The 24,278-nt window shown below is 40.6% G+C and overlaps 1 protein-coding gene across 1 annotated transcript; it reads left to right on the top strand.

Annotated features, from left to right (window-relative positions):
* The first annotated feature begins 8,233 nt into the window (after positions 1-8,233).
* Positions 8,234-10,119, top strand: LOC126977197 (uncharacterized). The gene is made up of 4 exons (XM_050825910.1): positions 8,234-8,577; positions 8,671-8,867; positions 8,942-9,833; positions 10,116-10,119. The coding sequence occupies exons 1-4, from the start codon at positions 8,447-8,449 to the stop codon at positions 10,117-10,119; spliced, it is 1,224 nt and encodes a 407-aa protein (XP_050681867.1). The 5' UTR covers positions 8,234-8,446.
* The last annotated feature ends 14,159 nt before the right edge of the window (positions 10,120-24,278 follow it).

The raw sequence follows: 24,278 nt of genomic DNA, 5'->3' as shown, positions 1-24,278 counted from the left end.
TGTTTTCTAGGCAGCCGTCGGCGTGGATGAATCTTCGCTGACGATAGTCCGGGGGGCAACAATACAAAATTCTCCGCGCCAAGAGGCTATGCATGTGCCTCAGCGGTATCGACGCAATCGAGATTGGCCGGTAGTCGTCGGGGCCCGCAGGCTCCTCATTCTTTGGCACGAAGATAGTTCTGCTTTGTCGCAGTTGTTCCGGGATTTCGCCTCTCGTCATCCATTCGTTGAAGAGGTCCGCCTTGGATTGCAGGGTATGTTAGGTTGAATCCTGAAGTCATCATTTACATTGGACAAGTCCCATTCCTTCAGTGGTTTCTGAAGATACGCCAGTCGTCAGGCGTAATGTCGTCTGGACCTGGCGCAGTTCGAAGATCAATACGGGCCTTTCTGATGTCTTGAGCAGAAAAGGGGGCGCTGGGCTGTGAATAGTCACGCGTGCCTCCGTGCCGCTCTTTCAGCTGTAAGGCCTTCAGAGCTTCCGGTGGTGGCCCAGCAGCAGTCGACACTGCCTCAAGTATAGGCTGCCAATATGACATCATATCCTCAAAAGAGTGCTTCACGCCCCTGGTTGCGCCATCTATTACCTCAGCTGCAGCACGTCTTCGTGATTTTTTGAATATCTCCTGAAACCTAGCGTACTCCTCCGGCCTCCGCTTTCGCGAAGTGATCTTCAAGCCGGTGGCGTTTCCGGACTTGTGGGTTGTTTTCTGCCGCCCCCTACCTCGCTACTCCAAGCCCATTCGCATCTTCCGTGCCGCCTCCCTATCGCAGAGTAGCTTGGCAAGCAGTTCCGACGCGTCTGGCCTATCCGAAGTCAACTCGGCGAGGGGGTCATCAAGGTCAGTGGTTTGCACTCTAGAGTCGGTTGTCGGCTGGTCATCCACGAGCGTCGTCGCTTCGCAGGACAGTTCCACCTCCCTGACGGTGGCCGCAATCCGCATGTCCTCTACATACTCGAGCACTTTGCTTCTGTACGCAGCGGAGCGCCTTTGACCCTTAATCTCCTCCAGTGCCCTTCCGGTACCTGAAAGACGAGCCGCCAGTGTAATATTGGTGTACTTCCCGGTCTCCACAATTTAGCCCGCTTCAGTACGCTCTAAAATTTTGGGGGCTGCTAACCCTTCACAGCCGATTCGTACGCGGCTTTCGCAAGGCTCCTCCCGAAGGACCGCTATACTGAGCACCCGTAAACGGGCGCCCCATCGGAGATCATTGGGGGCTCAACCCCAATGCATCACCCGCAATGTGTCGTGGATCGGACAGATGATAATGCACGCTCCCCGCCCAACCTCCAGGCAAGCCTGTTGACCTAGCAGTAGAGCATGCTCCTCGCTTGAAGCCCAGGGAACGCGGTGAGGTTCAGCACTCTGGCAGTTGACGGCTGAAAGGATGTTTTGGCGTTCCCCCCGATTTTTTTTTATTTATTAACATAATATATCAACTTACATTTAAATTACATTTATTTACTCGCCTAACGTTATGTTTATCGGCGAGATGCGCTCATTAGTTTTATACATAACCTACTAATAACCTAATCATATACAAACATGACATAAAATGGTTCTAAAACTAAAGTATAACAATGCAAGCTGCGAATAACTTCCACGCCTATTAAATATTCCACTTTCTGTTCTATTGGTAGTATTTCACATATTTAAAATAACTTAAACATATTATTGTGTTTATTCCTATGTAAACATAGGAATAAACACAATAATATGTTTTGCGTTTTTATTATGTGGTGAATGTATATGCATGCATTTTGTTTTATTGAAATTAAGAATAATATCGTTGTCATGAGCCCACTTCGTGATATTTTCAAAGTCGATCTGCACGTTTTTTTGTACAATAGAGATATCTTTAGACCGGTATATTACACACATATCATCCGCATACTTGACAGGTTTTAACTACGTTTTCCACACTATTGACATGCATTACATACCCTACTGGCGTTGGAAGTGGTCTTGCAATTCGAGTTGAAGGTTTTTCGTGTTTTGGATCTGGATGGGTGCAGGCCGGAACGTAGAATTCACCAGTCGAGTCTGATCCAGCTTTGCATTGATATTCACTTTGCATCTTACTATGAGGTGATCACTCCCAGTTTTCACTAAGTTTATCACAGAGACATCATTGAATACATGTCCTTTGATCGACAAGATGAAGTCAATCTCATTTTTGGTGGCACCATCGAGGCTGATCCAAGTCCATTTGCGTTGTTCTGGATTCATGAAGAATTTATTTGATTTGAACGGTTAAGTGTGGCTTAGGAGTGTGAATGGCTGTTGAGATGTCCTCATTCATGGCCTCCACCTCCTCGACTGAGTGGGTTGAAGGAGCGTTAACCTGAATAACTTTCATCGAATACCGTTGAGTAATTCTGAGTATTAACCGCTCTATTGCCCCGACCCGCGCGCCGTCGGCGCGTTATCTAAATTGCCCATAAATTTTTCTATCCACCTGCGGTGCCGCGCGGCGAGCTCGAGTTACACAAATTCATTCATTGTGACTCAAGATGTTATTGGAACCCTGCCACGTGTTATCTTTTTTATGTTTAGGATGCCTGAAGCTATTTATTCAAGTGATTTGTTTAGCAGTATTTGACTACAGTGTAGATATATCATGGGTTGAATACAGAGTTTAAACGATTATACCTCAAAAATTAAAGCGATGACATAGGGTTTTTTATTATTAATTACAATATAATATATATTATAAACATTAGGATAATAAATAAAAACTACACCTGTTCATACAAAAATATTTATTTGCAGCTCTTTTATTTTGCATACAAATTTGGCGTCGCAAGCCGTAATTCTAGACAAACTTTTATCATCAGAGATGCACAAATACCACATTTAGGCCTACAATTCAAGAGCTTGAGTGCCTTGTACCGTATGCCCCAAGAGGTTGAAGATACCCTAGCCATTTTGCCGAAACACTTCGCGGCTCGCTCCCCGATATCCAAGGCTTGCCCTGCCAATGATCCCTTACCATCAATTGTAATACCCAGTATTTTTACGTTATCGACCGCTGTGATAGATTGCCCGTCCATTCTGATGACCGGCGGTCGCCTGAGAGCAGCGGGAATCCCGTTAATCCATTCATGCGCGTCACTAATTTGATGACGTGGCATTTGGCTAGATTCCTCCCGCTTTGTCGGTATTTTGTGACCAATCCATTTTGATCATTAAGTTTTCACAAAAGGATTACTCGTAATCATTATGGAGATCAATATCATATCCCCGTGGACACCACCACCGTCCACACTGACGTAGCGAAAATTTCGCCGTGGTCCGGTTCAATGGTTCTACTGGGGATCAGTCTCCTGAGTTTTGCAACCCAGGGTAAGAACTGGCGGGAATAAACGGCGGGTCCGGTGTCAACCCTTACCGCAGGAGCCCAGGCCCTGACCCTGGCCGACTGCTCATGCGGTTCTCGGTCATCTTATTGAACCGGGTCCAATTCATGCACGACCCTCTCAACCCAAGCACCGAAACGCTATAGAAGAAGTTTCTTAAGATCCATATAGGATGCTCTGCTCCATACACCGCGCCAGGATATGGTGCAAGAGGTAACGCTGATCTTTGCTGCTCCGTGCAGTCCCAAATAGCTGCGTACCCTCTCGATCAAGTCCCCGTGTTCGGCATTTTTATTACGCTTCTCACGGTGGGCTTGATCGAGTGGGCGCTGGCCGGAGACTACCTGTGCGTCAACTTTAACTCCTTCACCATCCCTTTTGCAGATGATGTCCGGCTTCCTAAGTCCCCTCTATCAATCTGGACGTGGGGCTCCAGTTCAACGGTCCACCCTTGCTCCGATAACGCCGAGGCGAGTATCTTCAATACCCTGTTGTGTCGTTCGACTCGGCCGCCATGTGTTCGAACACATCTTTGTCTTATGTGTGCCGTCGTCTCCCTGACCATGCAGCCTGCACGGCAGTTCAACTCGGGCTCCGATTTATCTGTTCTGCGTCCCCTGCTCGTTCTTATTCGGGACGGTAATGCGTTGATGTGGCACTTCACAAAGTCCACGTAATCGCGGCCGTTAATTTGGTTGCACTTCGCACGAATCCAGCGGGTGGATCCTTTAACCCGCGACGACTCACGTAGTTTGTGGCTGACGGCCACCGTGGAGTATTTGCTTCCAAAACAGGGAGATAGACCTTTGGCCTGTTTTCGGGCAAACCGTTGACAACTTAGATAACAGCTTCTTTGTCCATCGCATCTTGTTAATAACCCTTTTGGATTTAGCGACGGCTGCGGCAGCCCCCCAATCCGACGCCCCCAACATACTGTACCTACGTACAACGAGATCGGGAATCGCCGAACGGAAGGAGGGCACGCCTAGATCGCCGTCATTAACAGACGCGTGGTAATATGCGATAGCTGTATCCGATGGGAGCCTTAGCCATGATCGAATCGCCTTCCGGATTTCGATGTCGAGCATCCTCAGCCTGTCGTCCGACACCTTTCCCAGCACGAGACCGTGTAGGAATCTGGGCAACAGGTGTCCTCTTAGGATTTCGAGTCGCTGTTGCGGCTTAAGAGGAGCCTTTGAGATATTGTGTAAGGCCTTTTTTATGTCCTACTCTAACATCACTGATCCAGCCGGGGTGAATTCAACTCCGAGATAGCGCCATCTTACCACACAAGTGGCTTGCCTGATCCACTTCGCGCCCACCTTAAAGGTGTTTTCGGCGATATAATGGATCTTCTTGTTGTGTCCATCTGGCACTTACGAGAGCACGGCGCTTTTCGAACGATTCAGAGGGAGGCCCATCATCATTCCAACCCTGTTTACCACATCGATGGAATCCTGAAGTCCATAGGACGGAATGCTTTTGTGCCCGCGATCATCACGAGGTCATCGGCGTACGCTATGGCGGAGATGATCTCCGTTCTAAGACGGTACCCTACCCCTGAATGCAAAGAAGAATAATGTCCATCGCCATGTTGAACAGGATCGGAGACAGCGGGTCCCCCTGCCGAACTCCCTTCCCCACTGTCACAGGGTCACTCGTCCACACCGAAGTCGCCGTCGTAGTGAGGGATGTTCGGTAGAGGCGAGCAACGTTGTCATAGAAAGCCATGGGTAAGCCTCTCTCTACAAGTAGCTTGACAAGCGCCGCGTGCGACACCGTGTCAATGGCCTTGGAGAAGTCTAGCACAGCTACTTGACATTCCCGCAGCTTGCTCCTGCTATCCCCCAGAACCGTATCCAACATCGCTGTGTTTTCTAGGCAGCCGTCGGCGTGGATGAATCTTCGCTGACGATAGTCCGGGGGGCAACAATACAAAATTCTCCGCGCCAAGAGGCTATGCATGTGCCTCAGCGGTATCGACGCAATCGAGATTGGCCGGTAGTCGTCGGGGCCCGCAGGCTCCTCATTCTTTGGCACGAAGATAGTTCTGCTTTGTCGCAGTTGTTCCGGGATTTCGCCTCTCGTCATCCATTCGTTGAAGAGGTCCGCCTTGGATTGCAGGGTATGTTAGGTTGAATCCTGAAGTCATCATTTACATTGGACAAGTCCCATTCCTTCAGTGGTTTCTGAAGATACGCCAGTCGTCAGGCGTAATGTCGTCAGGACCTGGCGCAGTTCGAAGATCAATACGGGCCTTTCTGATGTCTTGAGCAGAAAATGGGGCGCTGGGCTGTGAATAGTCACGCGTGCCTCCGTGCCGCTCTTTCAGCTGTAAGGCCTTCAGAGCTTCCGGTGGTGGCCCAGCAGCGGTCGACACTGCCTCAAGTATAGGCTGCCAATATGACATCATATCCTCAAAAGAGTGCTTCACGCCCCTGGTTGCGCCATCTATTACCTCAGCTGCAGCACGTCTTCGTGATTTTTTGAATATCTCCTGAAACCTAGCGTACTCCTCCGGCCTCCGCTTTCGCGAAGTGATCTTCAAGCCGGTGGCGTTTCCGGACTTGTGGGTTGTTTTCTGCCGCCCCCTACCTCGCTACTCCAGCCCATTCGCATCTTCCGTGCCGCCTCCCTATCGCAGAGTAGCTTGGCAAGCAGTTCCGACGCGTCTGGCCTATCCGAAGTCAACTCGGCGAGGGGGTCATCAAGGTCAGTGGTTTGCACTCTAGAGTCGGTTGTCGGCTGGTCATCCACGAGCGTCGTCGCTTCGCAGGACAGTTCCACCTCCCTGACGGTGGCCGCAATCCGCATGTCCTCTACATACTCGAGCACTTTGCTTTTGTACGCAGCGGAGCGCCTTTGACCCTTAATCTCCTCCAGTGTCCTTCCGGTACCTGAAAGACGAGCCGCCAGTGTAATATTGGTGTACTTCCCGGTCTCCACAATTAAGCCCGCTTCAGTACGCTCTAAAATTTTGGGGGCTGCTGACCCTTCACAGCCGATTCGTACGCGGCTTTCGCAAGGCTCCTCCCGAAGGACCGCTATACTTGAGCACCCGTAAACGGGCGCCCCATCGGAGATCATTGGAGGCTCAACCCCAATGCATCACCCGCAATGTGTCGTGGATCGGACAGATGATAATGCACGCTCCCCGCCCAACCTCCAGGCAAGCCTGTTGACCTAGCAGTAGAGCATGCTCCTCGCTTGAAGTCCAGGGAACGCGGTGAGGTTCAGCACTCTGGCAGTTGACGGCTGAAAGGATGTTTTGGCGTTCCCCCGATTTTTTTTTATTTATTAACATAATATATCAACTTACATTTAAATTACATTTATTTACTCGCCAAACGTTATGTTTATCGGCGAGATGCGCTCATTAGTTTTATACATAACCTACTAATAACCTAATCATATACAAACATGACATAAAATGGTTCTAAAACTAAAGTATAACAATGCAAGCTGCGAATAACTTCCACGCCTATTAAATATTCCACTCTCTGTTCTATCGGTAGTATTTCACATATTTAAAATAACTGAAACATATTATTGTGTTTATTCCTATGTAAACATAGGAATAAACACAATAATATGTTTTGCGTTTTTATTATGTGGTGAATGTATATGCATGCATTTTGTTTTATTGAAATTAAGAATAATATCGTTGTCATGAGCCCACTTCGTGATATTTTCAAAGTCGATCTGCACGTTTTTTTGTACAATAGAGATATCTTTTGACCGGTATATTACACACATATCATCCGCATACTTGACAGGTTTTAACTACGTTTTCTACACTATTGACATGCATTACATACCCTACTGGCGTTGGAAGTGGTCTTGCAATTCGAGTTGAAGGTTTTCCGTGTTTTGGATCTGGATGGGTGCAGGCCGGAACGTAGAATTCACCAGTCGAGTCCGATCCAGCTTTGGATTGATATTCACTTTGCATCTTACTATGAGGTGATCACTCCCAGTTTTCACTAAGTTTATCACAGAGACATCATTGAATACATGTCCTTTGATCGACAAGATGAAGTCAATCTCATTTTTGGTGGCACCATCGAGGCTGATCCAAGTCCATTTGCGTTGTTCTGGATTCATGAAGAATTTATTTGATTTGAACGGTTAAGTGTGGCTTAGGAGTGTGAATGGCTGTTGAGATGTCCTCATTCATGGCCTCCATCTCCTCGACTGAGTGGGTTGAAGGAGCGTTAACCTGAATAACTTTCATCGAATACCGTTGAGTAATTCTGAGTATTAACCGCTCTATTGCCCCGACCCGCGCGCCGTCGGCGCGTTATCTAAATTGCCCATAAATTTTTCTATCCACCTGCGGTGCCGCGCGGCGAGCTCGAGTTACACAAATTCATTCATTGTGACTCAAGATGTTATTGGAACCCTGCCACGTGTTATCTTTTTTATGTTTAGGATGCCTGAAGCTATTTATTCAAGTGATTTGTTTAGCAGTATTTGACTACAGTGTAGATATATCATGGGTTGAACACAGAGATAGTGCGTTTTTGAGCACGACTTGTGTTTAAACGATTATACCTCAAAAATTAAAGCGATGACATAGGGTTTTTTATTATTAATTACAATATAATATATATTATAAACATTAGGATAATAAATAAAAACTACACCTGTTCATACAAAAATATTTATTTGCAGCTCTTTTATTTTGCATAAAAATTTGGCGTCGCAAGCCGTAATTCTAGACAAACTTTTATCAGAGATGCACAAATACCACATTTAGGCCTACAATTGGGTTTTTGAAAAAAAAAAATTATTGATTTTTTTTATGTATTTTAAAACTTTATTATTAATAATATTGATATTTTATGCAAAAAACTTCAAAAAAAAATTTTTTTCAATTAATTATAAACAATTAAAAATTGATGAAATTTAAATAAAAATCACGTGACTATAAACGCGCCATGATTGGTCACCATAGTTGTGACGTCATAATGTTATAGCTATTTAATAACAGTACAGCGTTTACGGCTATTACACGTGTCTAGACAATAATATTAAAAATTTATTGCTAAAATACGAGTTGTTAGTTGGTTTCGATTAGCTATGTGTGATAAAGGATTTATTAAGGCAAAGTCTGATAATATTCCTGATGTTGATATATTTATGATCACCGATTTTTTAAAAAATGACGTTCGGTTTAATTCTGCTGAAGTTCGAGGTGCCAAGGCATCAAGGTAAGTTTGTTAAAAAATAATATAATAAATGAAAATATTTAATTATTTATTCTCCATTACATTAAATATAATTATTTATTTCATAAATTGCAGAGCATCGCGTGAGAGTTACGGCGACAAAGCTATAGGTTATGTTCAACTAAGTCGTAAAAATAATATTTGTATTGTGAAAGGACGGGTATGTCCAGAACACCGAGTTCGGAGTAAATCTTATTCAGTTACTTTAACTATTAATGAAAAGTCAAAAAAAATTCAGGATGTTCAATGCCATGACTGTGCAGCTTCAGCAGGTAATTTATACTCCTATTAAATTTAAGTTTTTTGATGTTGTAAGCAATAATAATCTTTTATATGGTGTCTACAGGTGGTTGCAAACATGCATTAGCATTACTTATGTGGACCCATCGTAGAAGTGAAGATCCGACACCAACAGAAGTCGCTTGCTATTGGAAAAAATCTCGATTATCAGGCATTGGTACAGTTATAAAATATATTGAAGCAGAAAAACTGACAAAAAAAACCTCTACTACTCCTGTTGAAAATTTTCCGGATAATAGTACATTTTTACAAGAAGTTGTCGAATTTGCCAAAAATCAACAAATAAATTCTCAAATTGGGCAATTAAATTTTGATTTAGAATCCAAAAAATCTTACAATTTATCGTTACATCGATTAATTTTGGATTTTAATCAAAATATTGATTTGCGAGTAGAGAAATTTTTGGAATTCGCTAAAACTGAAATGGCAGAAGATGTGTGTGAAGAAGCTGAACAGCTAACCAAGCAGCAAAGTGAATGTGCAATTTGGCATGAACTTCGTTATGGACGCATTACTGCATCAAAATTTTATGAAGCTGCTCATTGTAAAAGTAATAATGGTTCGCTAGTTCAACAAATCATTGGCGCAAGTAAAGTTCATGAGACAAGCGCTATGACACGAGGAAAAGAGTTAGAAAAAGATGTAATCGAAGTTCTTGAGAAAGAATTAAGAGTAAAAATAACGCGTCCGGGGATGTATCTTGTACCTAGTTATCCGATTTTTGCAGCATCTCCTGATGGAATGACAAGCAATGCCATTGTTGAAGTAAAATGTCCCGCCAGTCATAAATCATTGGATATTTTTCTACCAAAAGGTAAAGTCAGCTTGAAGTGTAATGCCCAAATGCAACTACAAATGTTATTGACTGGTAAAAAAGAAGGTATCTTTTGTGTTGCTGATCCACATTTTGAAGAAAATAAAACTATTTACACTAAAAAGTTAAAATATGATTATGCACATACACAAGCTCTAATTAAAAATAGTCAAGTATTTTGGTCCAAAAATATATTTCCAAAATTATTAAAATCTGTACAAAGTTAATTAATGTTATTAATTATATTTTGATGTATTTTTACAATAAATAATAAATATATTAGCTTAAATAGAAAAGTCACAGTAATTTATTTTATAATACAAATACTCTTAAACTTACGTAGAAATTATAGGCGCTTGTAAATTTACAAGTGCTGCAGCAATGGCAACAATATTATCTGTTAAAGGTAACATATTATGATTAACAACCGCATGAGGTTTTAGAAAATCAAACTCTCTTATTCTTCCAATAACGCGTTCTATATGAATACGTAGAGCAGCGATTCGTTTGCCTTGTAACACGTCAGATTGTGATAATTTTACTCCAGAATTAACTGAAGGTGGTCGAATTAATTCAATATTTTTATCGTCAAGAAGTTGAACAATGTTTTTGAATCCTCGATCGGCCATGACAGCACAAGCCTCGGGTAGCTCTTCCAATAATCCGCTTTCTTGGAATAATAGTTCATCTGAAATTCGACCTCCAAATCCTTTTGATATAAAGTTTATAAAGCCATCTGGTGTACAAGATATTAAATATTTTAAAGTATTACATTTTTTATACTCTGACCAAGTTAAAGATTGGTACTCTGGATCACTTGGTTTTTCAATTTGTATCTCAAATGCATCAATAATAGCAATCACATGATTATATGAAGTTCTAAATGGTATCGGTAGTATTTTTTTTATATTACTAGACTTCGGCATATAAACGAGTTTTTTTAATAAATGTGCCAATACAGGGACTGTTTTATTAAAAATAATACTAGCATTGCTGACACTCATTCCAAACTGTTCACTTAATCTTTCCAAAGTATCTTGGCGTCGTATTTTCATCAACGATAATTTTATATTAGTAATATCAATATTAGATATTACACTAATACGTTCTAGCACCACATTCCATTCTTGAGGAACACCAGTATACGCTTTTAAATTATCGTTAATTAAGTAATTTGTGACTTTCAAAATTTCAAATTTTTTTACAGGAGATTGAAAGCTGCTAGAATCCATAGTACTTGAACCGGTATTTTCAGAAGGTTCATAAATATCTTGTGAACTATTTGAATTTGTAAAACTACTAGATGACAAACTTTTCTGAGTATCTTCCAATAAATTTGGATGTAATTTTTGACGCAATGGTTTTATTGGAGATGTTGCAGTACTTATGCTACCAGTTTTAATTGGTGAGCAGGATTCATCGATTCCGATTGATAAAATTTTACATTGAACTGATACGCTACGATACTTAGGACGACTATTTACTTGTACAGCAACAGTACGGTGGTTAATATTAGTTTGTGTTTCAACAGTGACCTTTTGGCCAGGTGTTACATTTGAAGGATCAAAGTCTACTCCAATGTTTTCAACAGTACTGGCTGATACGGCATCAATGTTTGGTTCTGGAGGATTACCAATTTCCATATTTTCTGAAGATTCTTTTAAAATTTCTTGAATGATTTGTTGTCTCCGTCGTTTTTCTGCAGCTGGTCTAAGAACCGTTGTAGTGCCTTGTCTTTTACGATTAGGTTGACAGTCAAACTTGTGTGGTACCACATCAATTTTAATCTTTGCTTTACCTCCCATCGTTGTATAATAAATGTAATTTTCCATGTCATCTTTCAACTAAAATAAAAACAGAAATCATAAGAATTATTTATATGTTATTATAACAACAGAAAAACCACCATAACATAAAATTTAAAAAATTTCATACTATAGTCAAATACATAACTTCGAACGTTATAAAATTATAAATATATCAAATTGAATCCCAATCATTAGATAAAGATACATAAATTTATTATTTAAGCACTTTAATTTATCAATAAAAATTTTTTTTAATGCTATGATTTTAAAGGTTATGATTTGGAGTCCAGTTAAAAAAAATTATTTACAGAACTTTACTTAAATATATAATAATTATTTGATTTATATACTTAGATAAATAATAATTAATAAAAATGGTATTAAGAAATACTTACATCGAAATGATCTTCACAACAAAAAAAATTCGATTTTGTTTGGGGATTATCACGGTGCACTGCTTGAAACCATTTATTTCGACGTTTGTCATCTTGGGGAACATTTAAAAACATTTTATCAGGAGTTGCCTTTGTAGTATTCTTACATAATGGTACAAAACAAGAACGATAACTTTTGAGGTTCGACATTTTTAATAGAAATTTAAATATTTAATAATGACAACAAAATTAAATAGATCAAAACACTGTATTTATTATTTTTCTATCAACTGCAATGAGTGAAAACTAACATTATGACGTCACACGCGCTCGGGTTTGTTCGGGAGTTGTCGGCGTGTCTTCGGTACTGGATTCAAAAATTTTTTTTTAATTTGAAATAACTTTTGAATTATTGCGAAAAAAAAAAATAGTTTTGTTATAAAACTAATATATAATCTTTCCATTTATCACAAAAAAAAATTTTTCAAAAACCCAATTCAAGAGCTTGAGTGCCTTGTACCGTATGCCCCAAGAGGTTGAAGATAAGGGTATCGTTGAAGATATGGCTAGGGAGCCATTTTGCCGAAACACTTCGCGGCTCGCTCCCCGATATCCAAGGCTTGCCCTGCCAATGATCCCTTACCATCAATAGTAATACCCAGTATTTTTACGTTATCGACCGCTGTGATAGATTGCCCGTCCATTCTGATGACCGGCGGTCGCCTGAGAGCAGCGGGAATCCCGTTAATCCATTCATGCGCGTCACTAATTTGATGACGAGGCATTTGGCTAGATTCCTCCCGCTTTGTCGGTATTTTGTGACCAATCCATTTTGATCATTAAGTTTTCACAAAAGGATTACTCGTAATCATTATGGAGATCAATATCATATCCCCGTGGACACTACCACCCCCCCTCCACACTGACGTAGCGAAATTTTCGCCGTGGTCCGGTTCAATGGTTCTACTGGGGATCAGTCTCCTGAGTTTTGCAACCCAGGGTAAGAACTGGCGGGAACAAACGGCGGGTCCGGTGTCAACCCTTACCGCAGGAGCCCAGGCCCTGACCCTGGCCGACTGCTCATGCGGTTCTCGGTCATCTAATTGAACCGGGTCCAATTCATGCACGACCCTCTCAACCCAAGCACCGAAACGCTATAGAAGAAGTTTCTTAAGATCCATATAGGATGCTCTGCTCCATACACCGCGCCAGGATATGGTGCAAGAGGTAACGCTGATCTTTGCTGCTCCGTGCAGTCCCAAATAGCTGCGTACCCTCTCGATCAAGTCCCCGTGTTCGGCATTTTTATTACGCTTCTCACGGTGGGCTTGATCGAGTGGGCGCTGGCCGGAGACTACCTGTGCGTCAACTTTAACTCCTTCACCATCCCTTTTGCAGATGATGTCCGGCTTCCTAAGTCCCCTCTATCAATCTGGACGTGGGGCTCCAGTTCAACGGTCCACCCTTGCTCCGATAACGCCGAGGCGAGTATCTTCAATACCCTGTTGTGTCGTTCGACTCGGCCGCCATGTGTTCGAACACATCTTTGTCTTATGTGAGCCGTCGTCTCCCTGACCATGCAGCCTGCACGGCAGTTCAACTCGGGCTCCGATTTATCTGTTCTGCGTCCCCTGCTCGTTCTTATTCGGGACGGTAATGCGTTGATGTGGCACTTCACAAAGTCCACGTAATCGCGGCCGTTAATTTGGTTGCACTTCGCACGAATCCAGCGGGTGGATCCTTTAACCCGCGACGACTCACGTAGTTTGTGGCTGACGGCCACCGTGGAGTATTTGCTTCCAAAACAGGGAGATAGACCTTTGGCCTGTTTTCGGGCAAACCGTTGACAACTTAGATAACAGCTTCTTTGTCCATCGCATCTTGTTAATAACCCTTTTGGATTTAGCGACGGCTGCGGCAGCCCCCCAATCCGACGCCCCCAACATACTGTACCTACGTACAACGAGATCGGGAATCGCCGAACGGAAGGAGGGCACGCCTAGATCGCCGTCATTAACAGACGCGTGGTAATATGCGATAGCTGTATCCGATGGGAGCCTTAGCCATGACCGAATCGCCTTCCGGATTTCGATGTCGAGCATCCTCAGCCTGTCGTCCGACACCTTTCCCAGCACGAGACCGTGTAGGAATCTGGGCAACAGGTGTCCTCTTAGGATTTCGAGTCGCTGTTGCGGCTTAAGAGGAGCCTTTGAGATATTGTGTAAGGCCTTTTTTATGTCCTACTCTAACATCACTGATCCAGCCGGGGTGAATTCAACTCCGAGATAGCGCCATCTTACCACACAAGTGGCTTGCCTGATCCACTTCGCGCCCACCTTAAAGGTGTTTTCGGCGATATAATGGATCTTCTTGTTGTGTCCATCTGGCACTTACGAGAGCACGGCGCTTTTCGAACGATTCAGAGGGAGGCCCATCATCATTCCAACCCTGTTTACCACATCGATGGAATCCTGAAGTCCATAGGACGGAAAGCATTTGTGCCCGCGATCATCACGAGGTCATCGGCGTACGCTATGGCGGAGATGATCTCCGTTCTAAGACGGTACCCTACCCCTGAATGCAAAGAAGAATAATGTCCATCGCCATGTTGAACAGGATCGGAGACAGCGGGTCCCCCTGCCGAACTCCCTTCCCCACTGTCACAGGGTCACTCGTCCACACCGAAGTCGCCGTCGTAGTGAGGGATGTTCGGTAGAGGCGAGCAACGTTGTCATAGAAAGCCATGGGTAAGCCTCTCTCTACAAGTAGCTTGACAAGCGCCGCGTGCGACACCGTGTCAATGGCCTTGGAGAAGTCTAGCACAGCTACTTGACATTCCCGCAGCTTGCTCCTGCTATCCCCCAGAACCGTATCCAACATCGCTGTGTTTTCCAGGCAGCCGTCGGCGTGGATGAATCTTCGCTGACGATAGTCCGGGGGGCAACAATACAAAATTCTCCGCGCCAAGAGGCTATGCATGTGCCTCAGCGGTATCGACGCAATCGAGATTGGCCGGTAGTCGTCGGGGCCCGCAGGCTCCTCATTCTTTGGCACGAAGATAGTTCTGCTTTGTCGCAGTTGTTCCGGGATTTCGCCTCTCGTCATCCATTCGTTGAAGAGGTCCGCCTTGGATTGCAGGGTGTGTTAAGTTGAATCCTGAAGTCACCATTTACATTGGACAAGTCCCATTCCTCCAGTGGTTTCTGAAGATACGCCAGTCGTCAGGCGTAATGTCGTCAGGACCTGGCGCAGTTCGAAGATCAATACGGGCCTTTCTGATGTCTTGAGCAGAAAATGGGGCGCTGGGCTGTGAATAGTCACGCGTGCCTCCGTGCCGCTCTTTCAGCTGTAAGGCCTTCAGAGCTTCCGGTGTGGGCCCAGCAGCGGTCGACACTGCCTCAAGTATAGGCTGCCAATATGACATCATATCCTCAAAAGAGTGCTTCACGCCCCTGGTTGCGCCATCTATTACCTCAGCTGCAGCACGTCTTCGTGATTTTTTGAATATCTCCTGAAACCTAGCGTACTCCTCCGGCCTCCGCTTTCGCGAAGTGATCTTCAAGCCGGTGGCGTTTCCGGACTTGTGGGTTGTTTTCTGCCGCCCCCTACCTCGCTACTCCAAGCCCATTCGCATCTTCCGTGCCGCCTCCCTCTCGCAGAGTAGCTTGGCAAGCAGTTTCGACGCGTCTGGCCTATCCGAAGTCAACTCGGCGAGGGGGTCATCAAGGTCAGTGGTTTGCACTCTAGCGTCGGTTGTCGGCTGGTCATCCACGAGCGTCGTCGCTTCGCAGGACAGTTCCACCTCCCTGACGGTGGCCGCAATCCGCATGTCCTCTACATACTCGAGCACTTTGCTTTTGTACGCAGCGGAGCGCCTTTGACCCTTAATCGCCTCCAGTGTCCTTCCGGTACCTGAAAGACGAGCCGCCAGTGTAATATTGGTGTACTTCCCGGTCTCCACAATTAAGCCCGCTTCAGTACGCTCTAAAATTTTGGGGGCTGCTAACCCTTCACAGCCGATTCGTACGCGGCTTTCGCAAGGCTCCTCCCGAAGGACCGCTATACTTGAGCACCCGTAAACGGGCGCCCCATCGGAGATCATTGGGGGCTCAACCCCAATGCATCACCCGCAATGTGTCGTGGATCGGACAGATGATAATGCACGCTCCCCGCCCAACCTCCAGGCAAGCCTGTTGACCTAGCAGTAGAGCATGCTCCTCGCTTGAAGTCCAGGGAACGCGGTGAGGTTCAGCACTCTGGCAGTTGACGGCTGAAAGGATGTTTTGGCGTTCCCCCGATTTTTTTTTATTTATTAACATAATATATCAACTTACATTTAAATTACATTTATTTACTCGCCAAACGTTATGTTTATCTACTAACTAATACTAATAACCTTATCATAAACAAACATGACATAAAATGGTTCTAAAACTAAAGTATAACAATGCAAGCTGCGAATAACTTCCACGCCTATTAAATATTCCACTTTCTGTTCTATCGGTAGTATTTCATATATATAAAATAACTTATTGTACTCTTTTTCCATGCTATTTTTACTTTATTAGTTACTAAATATTTAATCAACCGAATTTGTAGATTCTTAATGTCTCTGATGTAAGATATATATGTTCGCCCAAACACTACCAAACCATAATTAATCAATGAGTCTGCAAGCGCGTAGTATACGACTTTTAATGTGTCTAAATTTGATATTTTCTTTAAGTGATAATATTTTCCTAGTACAGATCTCAATTTATTACAAACATTGGATACATGCATTGCCCAGTTAAAGTTTTTTTCAATGTTGAGACCTAAATATTTGAAATTTGTGACATATTTCAGCATCATACAATTACAAGTGATTATTGAGTTTATTCCTATGTAAACATAGGAATAAACACAATAATACGTTTTGCGTTTTTATTATGTGGTGAATGTATATGCATGCATTTTGTTTTATTGAAATTAGGAATAATATCGTTGTCATGAGCCCACTTCGTGATATTTTCAAAGTCGATCTGCACGTTTTTTTGTACAATAGAGATATCTTTTGACCGGTATATTACACACATATCATCCGCATACTTGACAGGTTTTAACTACGTTTTCCACACTATTGACATGCATTACATACCCTACTGGCGTTGGAAGTGGTCTTGCAATTCGAGTTGAAGGTTTTCCGTGTTTTGGATCTAGATGGGTGCAGGCCGGAACGTAGAATTCACCAGTCGAGTCCGATCCAGCTTTGGATTGATATTCACTTTGCATCTTACTATGAGGTGATCACTCCCAGTTTTCACTAAGTTTATCACAGAGACATCATTGAATACATGTCCTTTGATCGACAAGATGAAGTCAATCTCATTTTTGGTGGCACCATCGAGGCTGATCCAAGTCCATTTGCGTTGTTTTGGATTCATGAAGAATTTATTTGATTTGAACGGTTAAGTGTGTCTTAGGAGTGTGAATGGCTGTTGAGATGTCCTCATACATGGCCTCCACCTCCTCGACTGAGTGGGTTGAAGTCTGAGCGTTAACCTGAATAACCTTCATCGAATACCGTTGAGTAATTCTGAGTATTAACCGCTCTATTGCCCCGACCCGCGCGCCGTCGGCGCGTTATCTAAATTGCCCATAAATTTTTCTATCCACCTGCGGTGCCGCGCGGCGAGCTCGAGTTACACAAATTCATTCATTGTGACTCAAGATGTTATTGGAACCCTGCCACGTGTTGTCTTTTTTATGTTTAGGATGCCTGAAGCTATTTATTCAAGTGATTTGTTTAGCAGTATTTGACTACAGTGTAGATATATCATGGGTTGAACACAGAGATAGTGCGTTTTTGAGCACGACTTATGTTTAAACGATTATTCCTCAAAAATTAAAGCGATTACATAGGGTTTTTTATTATTAATTACAATATAATATATATTATAAACATTAGGATAATAAATAAAAACATACACCTGTTCATACAAAAATATTTATTTGCAGCTCTTTTATTTTGCATAAAAATTTGGCGTCGCAATCCGTAATTCTAGACGAACTTTTATCATCAGAGATGCACAAATACCACATTTAGGCCTACAATTCAAGTGGTATAATATGGGTTATCTTATATTCTTACAAAATAAACAAAAATCAAATCGATAGCGTTAGCCATTACTGAAACATGTGAAAATTTGTGCTGCAGTTCTCATTCGCACAGTGAAATCACTGTAGTTTTACAGATTTTTTGTTCTACAAAATATACAATATCAAAACAAGAATAACTATGCAACATAGAACATTTAAAGCCCTTTCTAAAAAGGTATCACACTTGTGTATTGTACCGTATTACAAAAACATGTTCAAGAGTAAACAAAATGTAGCCTGCACACCAAAATCTAAGGCTCGGTGCACACTGAGTGCGTGATCCGGAAAGTTTACACTTCCGGAACCGGAGTAAAAAATAAATTGTATACGCTTTTATAATAAGGTTCCTGTCTCATAAACATAAAATAATGTATTTAATGTATTTTAATCTAAATTTGACTTTTTCATTTTCGAAAAGATGCAAAAAAAATAATCCGAAGAATTTATTTATTAAGACGCACAACTAGATAGAGAACCTATTTTTTCTGTTTCGAATTTCATTAAGAGATTCTATATACATTCTAAAATAAATAAATATGTTTGATTTTGAAACGCAAAATCAAATAAACGCAAAACAAAAATAAAAAATAAATATTGTTGACTTTTCATAAGTACTTAAAATTAAGTTTATATGAATAAAAATTATTTGACTTTGACTTTGAAAACTACTTGCACTAAACGGCTGGCGTTCAGGCTTGATCCATATGGTATGCGGTGTAGCATCCCTCAAAATTCAAAATTCAAAAACACTTTATTCATGTAGGTCACAAAAATGACACTTATGAATGTCAAAAAAAAATATCAAAATATTGTTTCTTATTGAATTTACCGCTACTTCGTAAAGGGTTGAGCTAATGAGAAGAAGTAGCAAGTAACTCATTGCCACTCTTTTAAGTCAAGATTTACAATACTTAAAAGTCAAAAACTGAAAGGCTTACATGAGTAAGTCAAAAAAAGAAAAAAAAAGTAAATTAATACTTATAAACACAAGAGTTATTGAGTATAGTAGATGCATCAATCCACACATACCGTAAATAAATAGAGGCATTATGTGAGCATTTCATAAAATAAAATATATAATAACTTTAACTTTAAAGGAAATAATAATAATAAAAAAACACATCAAGCAGACCTCCCGGTAACAAGATCATCCAGCCCCCAATAGCACCCGTTCACGAGCATGACGCATGGACCAGCCATCGCCTCCCTCGACCATATTTTAGGGAAGGGAACGACCCGCCCCACGTCGCCGCCACAAGCAGAGGCATTTAAGCGAGCATGACGATACCTGCCACGAGAAATCTACCGAATAACAAAACAATTCAAGTTCATCTACATATTATGCAATACTTACTAAATGCCTCTACTTACAATTTTGTTTCAAATTACATAACTCATGATAATGATTATTACAATTGATTAAAATACAGAAACAATATTAATATTTAAATTATATAACTATACTGACATTTATCATACTAAGACAGACATGTAACAGCCCAGCAGCTCAGTCCCAAGGGTTCTTTAGATCCAGATATTCAGATATTTTATAGTATACTTTTGTATACAACTTTTTCTTTAGCAGTGATTTATATTCATTTAAAGGTAAGTTCTGAATGTCAATAGGGACCTTATTATAAAAACGTATACACAGACCTCTGAATGAAGTTGTCACTTTTTGGAGTCGACTTACATGAACAGCAAGCCTATCCCTATTTCTAGTATTGACATTATGAGTGTCACTAATTTTTTTAAACGAATTTATATTTTTTTTTACATAAACAAGGTTTTCATATATGTATTGCGATGTCAAAGTCAAAACTTTTATTTCTTTAAATTTTTCCCTTAGTGACACTCTTGGTCCTAATTTATAGATGGCACGAATAGCTCGCTTCTGCAGTGTGAAAATGGTGTTGAGTCGGCAGCATGTCCCCAAAGTAAAATAGCGTATGTCATCAGACTATGAAAATAGCTGAAGTAGACCAACCTCGCGGTATTTTCATCCGTAAGTTGCCGAATTTTTTAACTGCGTATGCTGCAGAACTAAGCTTTTTCGCCAAATTCATAATATGAGGACCCCACTGAAGTTTGTTATCTAAGGTAATCCCTAAAAATACCGTTGTATCTACAGGTTTCAACTCATCGTCTTTTACTACAATATTTGTTTCAACCTGCCTAACATTAGGCAGGGAAAATTTAATACATTTGGTTTTTTTTTTCATTAAGAAGGAGATTATTCGTAGTGAACCATTCCACTACTTTGGAGATAGCATTGTTCACGTAATCAAAAGCAGTATGCTGTCTATGTAGTTTAAAAAGTAAAGAAGTATCATCTGCAAACAATACTATCTCATGTTTATTTTGTACAAAGTATGGTAAATCATTTATATATACAAGGAATAGGAATGGCCCAAGAATCGAACCCTGTGGAACGCCCATGGTAATGGGAGATCCAGCTGACCTCTTACTGTTCACTTCAACCATCTGAAACCTGTTGCCCAAATAAGACTTCAGAAGGACAAGTGCTTCTCCCTTGATACCATAATGATGTAGTTTCCTGATTAAGATTTCATGATGAACACAGTCAAATGCCTTGGATAAATCACAGAAAATACCAACGGCATCCTGACAATCATCCCAGGCTTCAAAAATTTGCTGAATAAGCTCAACACTAGCATCTGTTGTTGAGCGACCCCTTGAAAAACCAAATTGTTTAGTTGCTCATTAAATTGTTACCATAGAAATGATTAAGCAATTGTTGTAAAATAAGCTTTTCAAATATTTTACTTAGCGTCGGTAGAATAGATATTGGTCTAAAATTTGTGGGGTCAGAAGAACTACCGGCTTTGAATAATGGAATGACTACTCTTTTTCATCAAATCAGGAAACACCATTGTCAACACATAAGTTAAATATGACAACCAAGTATGGAGCAATACAATCAGCTATGGAGTGAATTATTTTAACGGATAAGCCATCAAGATCAGCAACGTTTTTCCATTCTACTGATTTAAAGGCTTTCATTACATCATTGTAAGTAACATGAGTGAATTTGAACTCTATTTTACATTCATTTACATTAGACATAATTATAGATTCAGCAAGAGTGGCAGATGACTTTAGGGCCTTGGTGGTGGAAACTGGAATATCAGCAAAAAATCTTTCAAAAGCATCCGCAACATCTCGGTCTGTATCCAAGATTTTATCATTTATTTTTAAACTAAAATTTAAGTTGCGAGGTTTGTTTCTTCCAGTCTCACTGTTTATTACTTGCCATATTGATTTTATTTTATCTGAAGTATTTTTAATTTTATTACTTATATACATTGATTTTGCTAAGGTACATGAGCGTTTAAATATCTTTGAATAATTTTTTACATAGTTAGCAAATCTTTCTGAGTGATTATACAATTTTTCCTCATAAAGTGAGTATAATTTCCTCCTGCTAATATGAATTCCCACCGTTGCCCAATCACTGAAAGACAATGAATTATTTTTCTGTATATACTTTGGCTTAAATATAACATTATATTCACATTTGATAACATCAATAACAGAATCATATAGTTCATTTGAGTCCTCATAATAATTTAAATTAGGTAACTTCATTAAAGTATTTAATCTAAAATTATTTAGGCGACTAGTGTTCACAGGTACATATTTAACACTGTACTTAGGTTTACTATAATTAAAATTAAAAGTGGTTAGTAGGCCACAGTGGTCTGATTCTAATTTATTTATAATTGACTTTGACTGTGGAACAATATTGGTAAATATATTATTAAGACAGGTTGATGTAGTCACTGTAATTCTAGTTGGCTCTAAAAATAAATTTTCTAGATTATAGCATCGAAATAGGGATATTAGCTTAGTGCTCAGGCCGGATTCAACTAATAAATTGACATTATAATCTCCACCAACAAGAATATTTTTATTATTTTTATTACTAATTTGAAATAAAACTTAAAAATAATTTTTTCAAAAATGTCATATGATGCAGCTGGTGGTCTGTATACACTCATTACAACAAGCTGCTCAAGCTCTATACAGGCTATCTCAATAGTTTGTTCAACTGACAGGCTCACAATATCAGAACGTTCTTTATATTTTAAACTGTTATGAATCAGTATTAGAGAGCCTCCGTGTATTGCATTTTGTCTGTTGAACGAACTAGCAACCTGGTGCTTGTCAAAATTAAACATAAGCTGATGACTTTTTAACCAATGTTCTGTTAAACAAAGTATATCAATATCATTATTATTTAAAAACAACTCAATTTCCAAGTGTTTCCCAGACAAGCCCTGAATATTTTGGTGCACCAGGTTATTAAATTTTTTATTATTAAATTTATCTAATACGGGTGTACGCTTTATATTCAAGTTATTATTTTTTGTTGTATTAGATTTCAAACTTCTGCCGGAGTTGTTCTCAGTTGTCTTATAAACTAGTTTAAATGGTTTGGAAAATATTCCAGTTTTAATACCAAAGGTACTACTAACCTGCTCAATAGAAGCAGTAATAAGTTAATATAAATAAGTTAATAAAATAATAATTTAGCACATGTGCTAATTGTCGAATACAATATTTAGAAAGATAATAATTTTCTTTAGTCAAAAATACTTTCCAATAAACTTATTGGTGTCCATAAAATGGAAAAGACCATGGCGACATGTCAAGGTATGCATATATAAATTTAACTTATGTTTATGATTATTTTCTCGTTCTGGCAAGCTCTGACTGAATGGTAACCCAAACAAAATTTGAAATAATTAGCAATATCCTTATTATTAGTTCTTCCTCTTCTACCAATTAGAATTATTATTGTTGTATTTAAATTGAATTTAGAAGTTATAATTCTGTCTAAAATATTGGAATAAGTGGCCCCAGGCATACAGATATTTAAAATATTTTGACCAAAGTTAAGATTCAGTTGTAAACCAATTTTTTTTCCAATCTCATCACTGTACATAATAATGTTATGTTTAATATTGGTTTGTAACTCTTGATTTTGTGAGAGGGAAATAGTTAATATGTCTAATGATATGCAAGGGTTCTGCACTTGAGGTATAAGCGACTCATGCTCAGGCTGTTGGCAAGCTTGAGAAGGTGTCCCACAAAATATGTTTTTAGCCACTAGCGATTCAAATGTTTCTAGGTTATACTGACTAGACTTAATAAGCTCATCCATTGCCAAAGCATGTTCACTTATCTCATTTTGAGCCATATCATATTTATAAGTTATTTCCTGTAGGGTTTTGTCCATATTAGAGAGCTCTGAATGAAGCTGCTGTATCTCATATTCATAATTACACCTACACGATTCTAAATCTGAATTACACTAATTAAGTTTGTTTAACAATTCTGATCTTTCTTTACGCAAGAACAAATTATTACTGAAATTATGATTTTTTTTTATTAATTTTTGGGTCGACTTAATATATTTGTTAATTTTAGCATATTTTTTAAATTTATTCCTACTAAAGGATAATGTTTGGGCAGTCACAGAGGTATTAGGGTCACAGGGGTACAAGGCATGCACTTGCATGCCTTGTACCCCTGGTCGTGCCAGTGGTGGTGCTGGTCGTGCCGCTGGTGTTAAAGGCCGGGAAGGAGCTGCTGGTAGGCTTATTTGCAGCAGCTGCTTCGCCAACTGCAGGCGGAATGCACGGTCACCAAGTGCTGGAGTGCGGTTATGATTGAACATAACAAACGAATTATGAATCGATACATTTATAAGTTGGTGGAACAGTTTCTTGTACCAGATTATGTTACGTGCTCTCTCTATAGGATAAGCAGACAGCATTTGGTCTTTGTGGTCGATGCCGCCCATAGAGAGGTTGTAGTCAAGAACTACTTGTGGTTTATAACGGTAATAACCGTACAAAAGAGGCGCGTTATAAAAATTATCCATAATTAATTTGTATCCTTTGTTTAAAATTGGTCTCATTAAATTTAACACAATTTGGACAGTGGCACTCTCTGGCTCATTCTTTTCGAGCTCTTCCCCGCGCTCCTCCGGCTCCCCGACCTGTGCTACATGTGCATGGCCCTTGCCCGAGTAGACCTCCATCCTCCATAAATATCCCGTTCTAGACTCGCACAATTCGTAGCTTTTAATACCTACTCGCGCTTTTTTTGTGGAAATTTTTTGCGCAAATGAGAGACGCCCCTTCCAAAGTAGGAGTGACTCGTCAATTGCCACATTATGCTCAAGTAGGTATAAAGAGCTGAATTTTTTGTTAAGGTGCT

This window comes from Leptidea sinapis, chromosome 44, assembly GCF_905404315.1.
Source record: "Leptidea sinapis chromosome 44, ilLepSina1.1, whole genome shotgun sequence".
Lineage (NCBI taxonomy): Eukaryota > Metazoa > Arthropoda > Insecta > Lepidoptera > Pieridae > Leptidea > Leptidea sinapis.
This window is presented reverse-complemented; position numbering and strand designations above follow the sequence as displayed.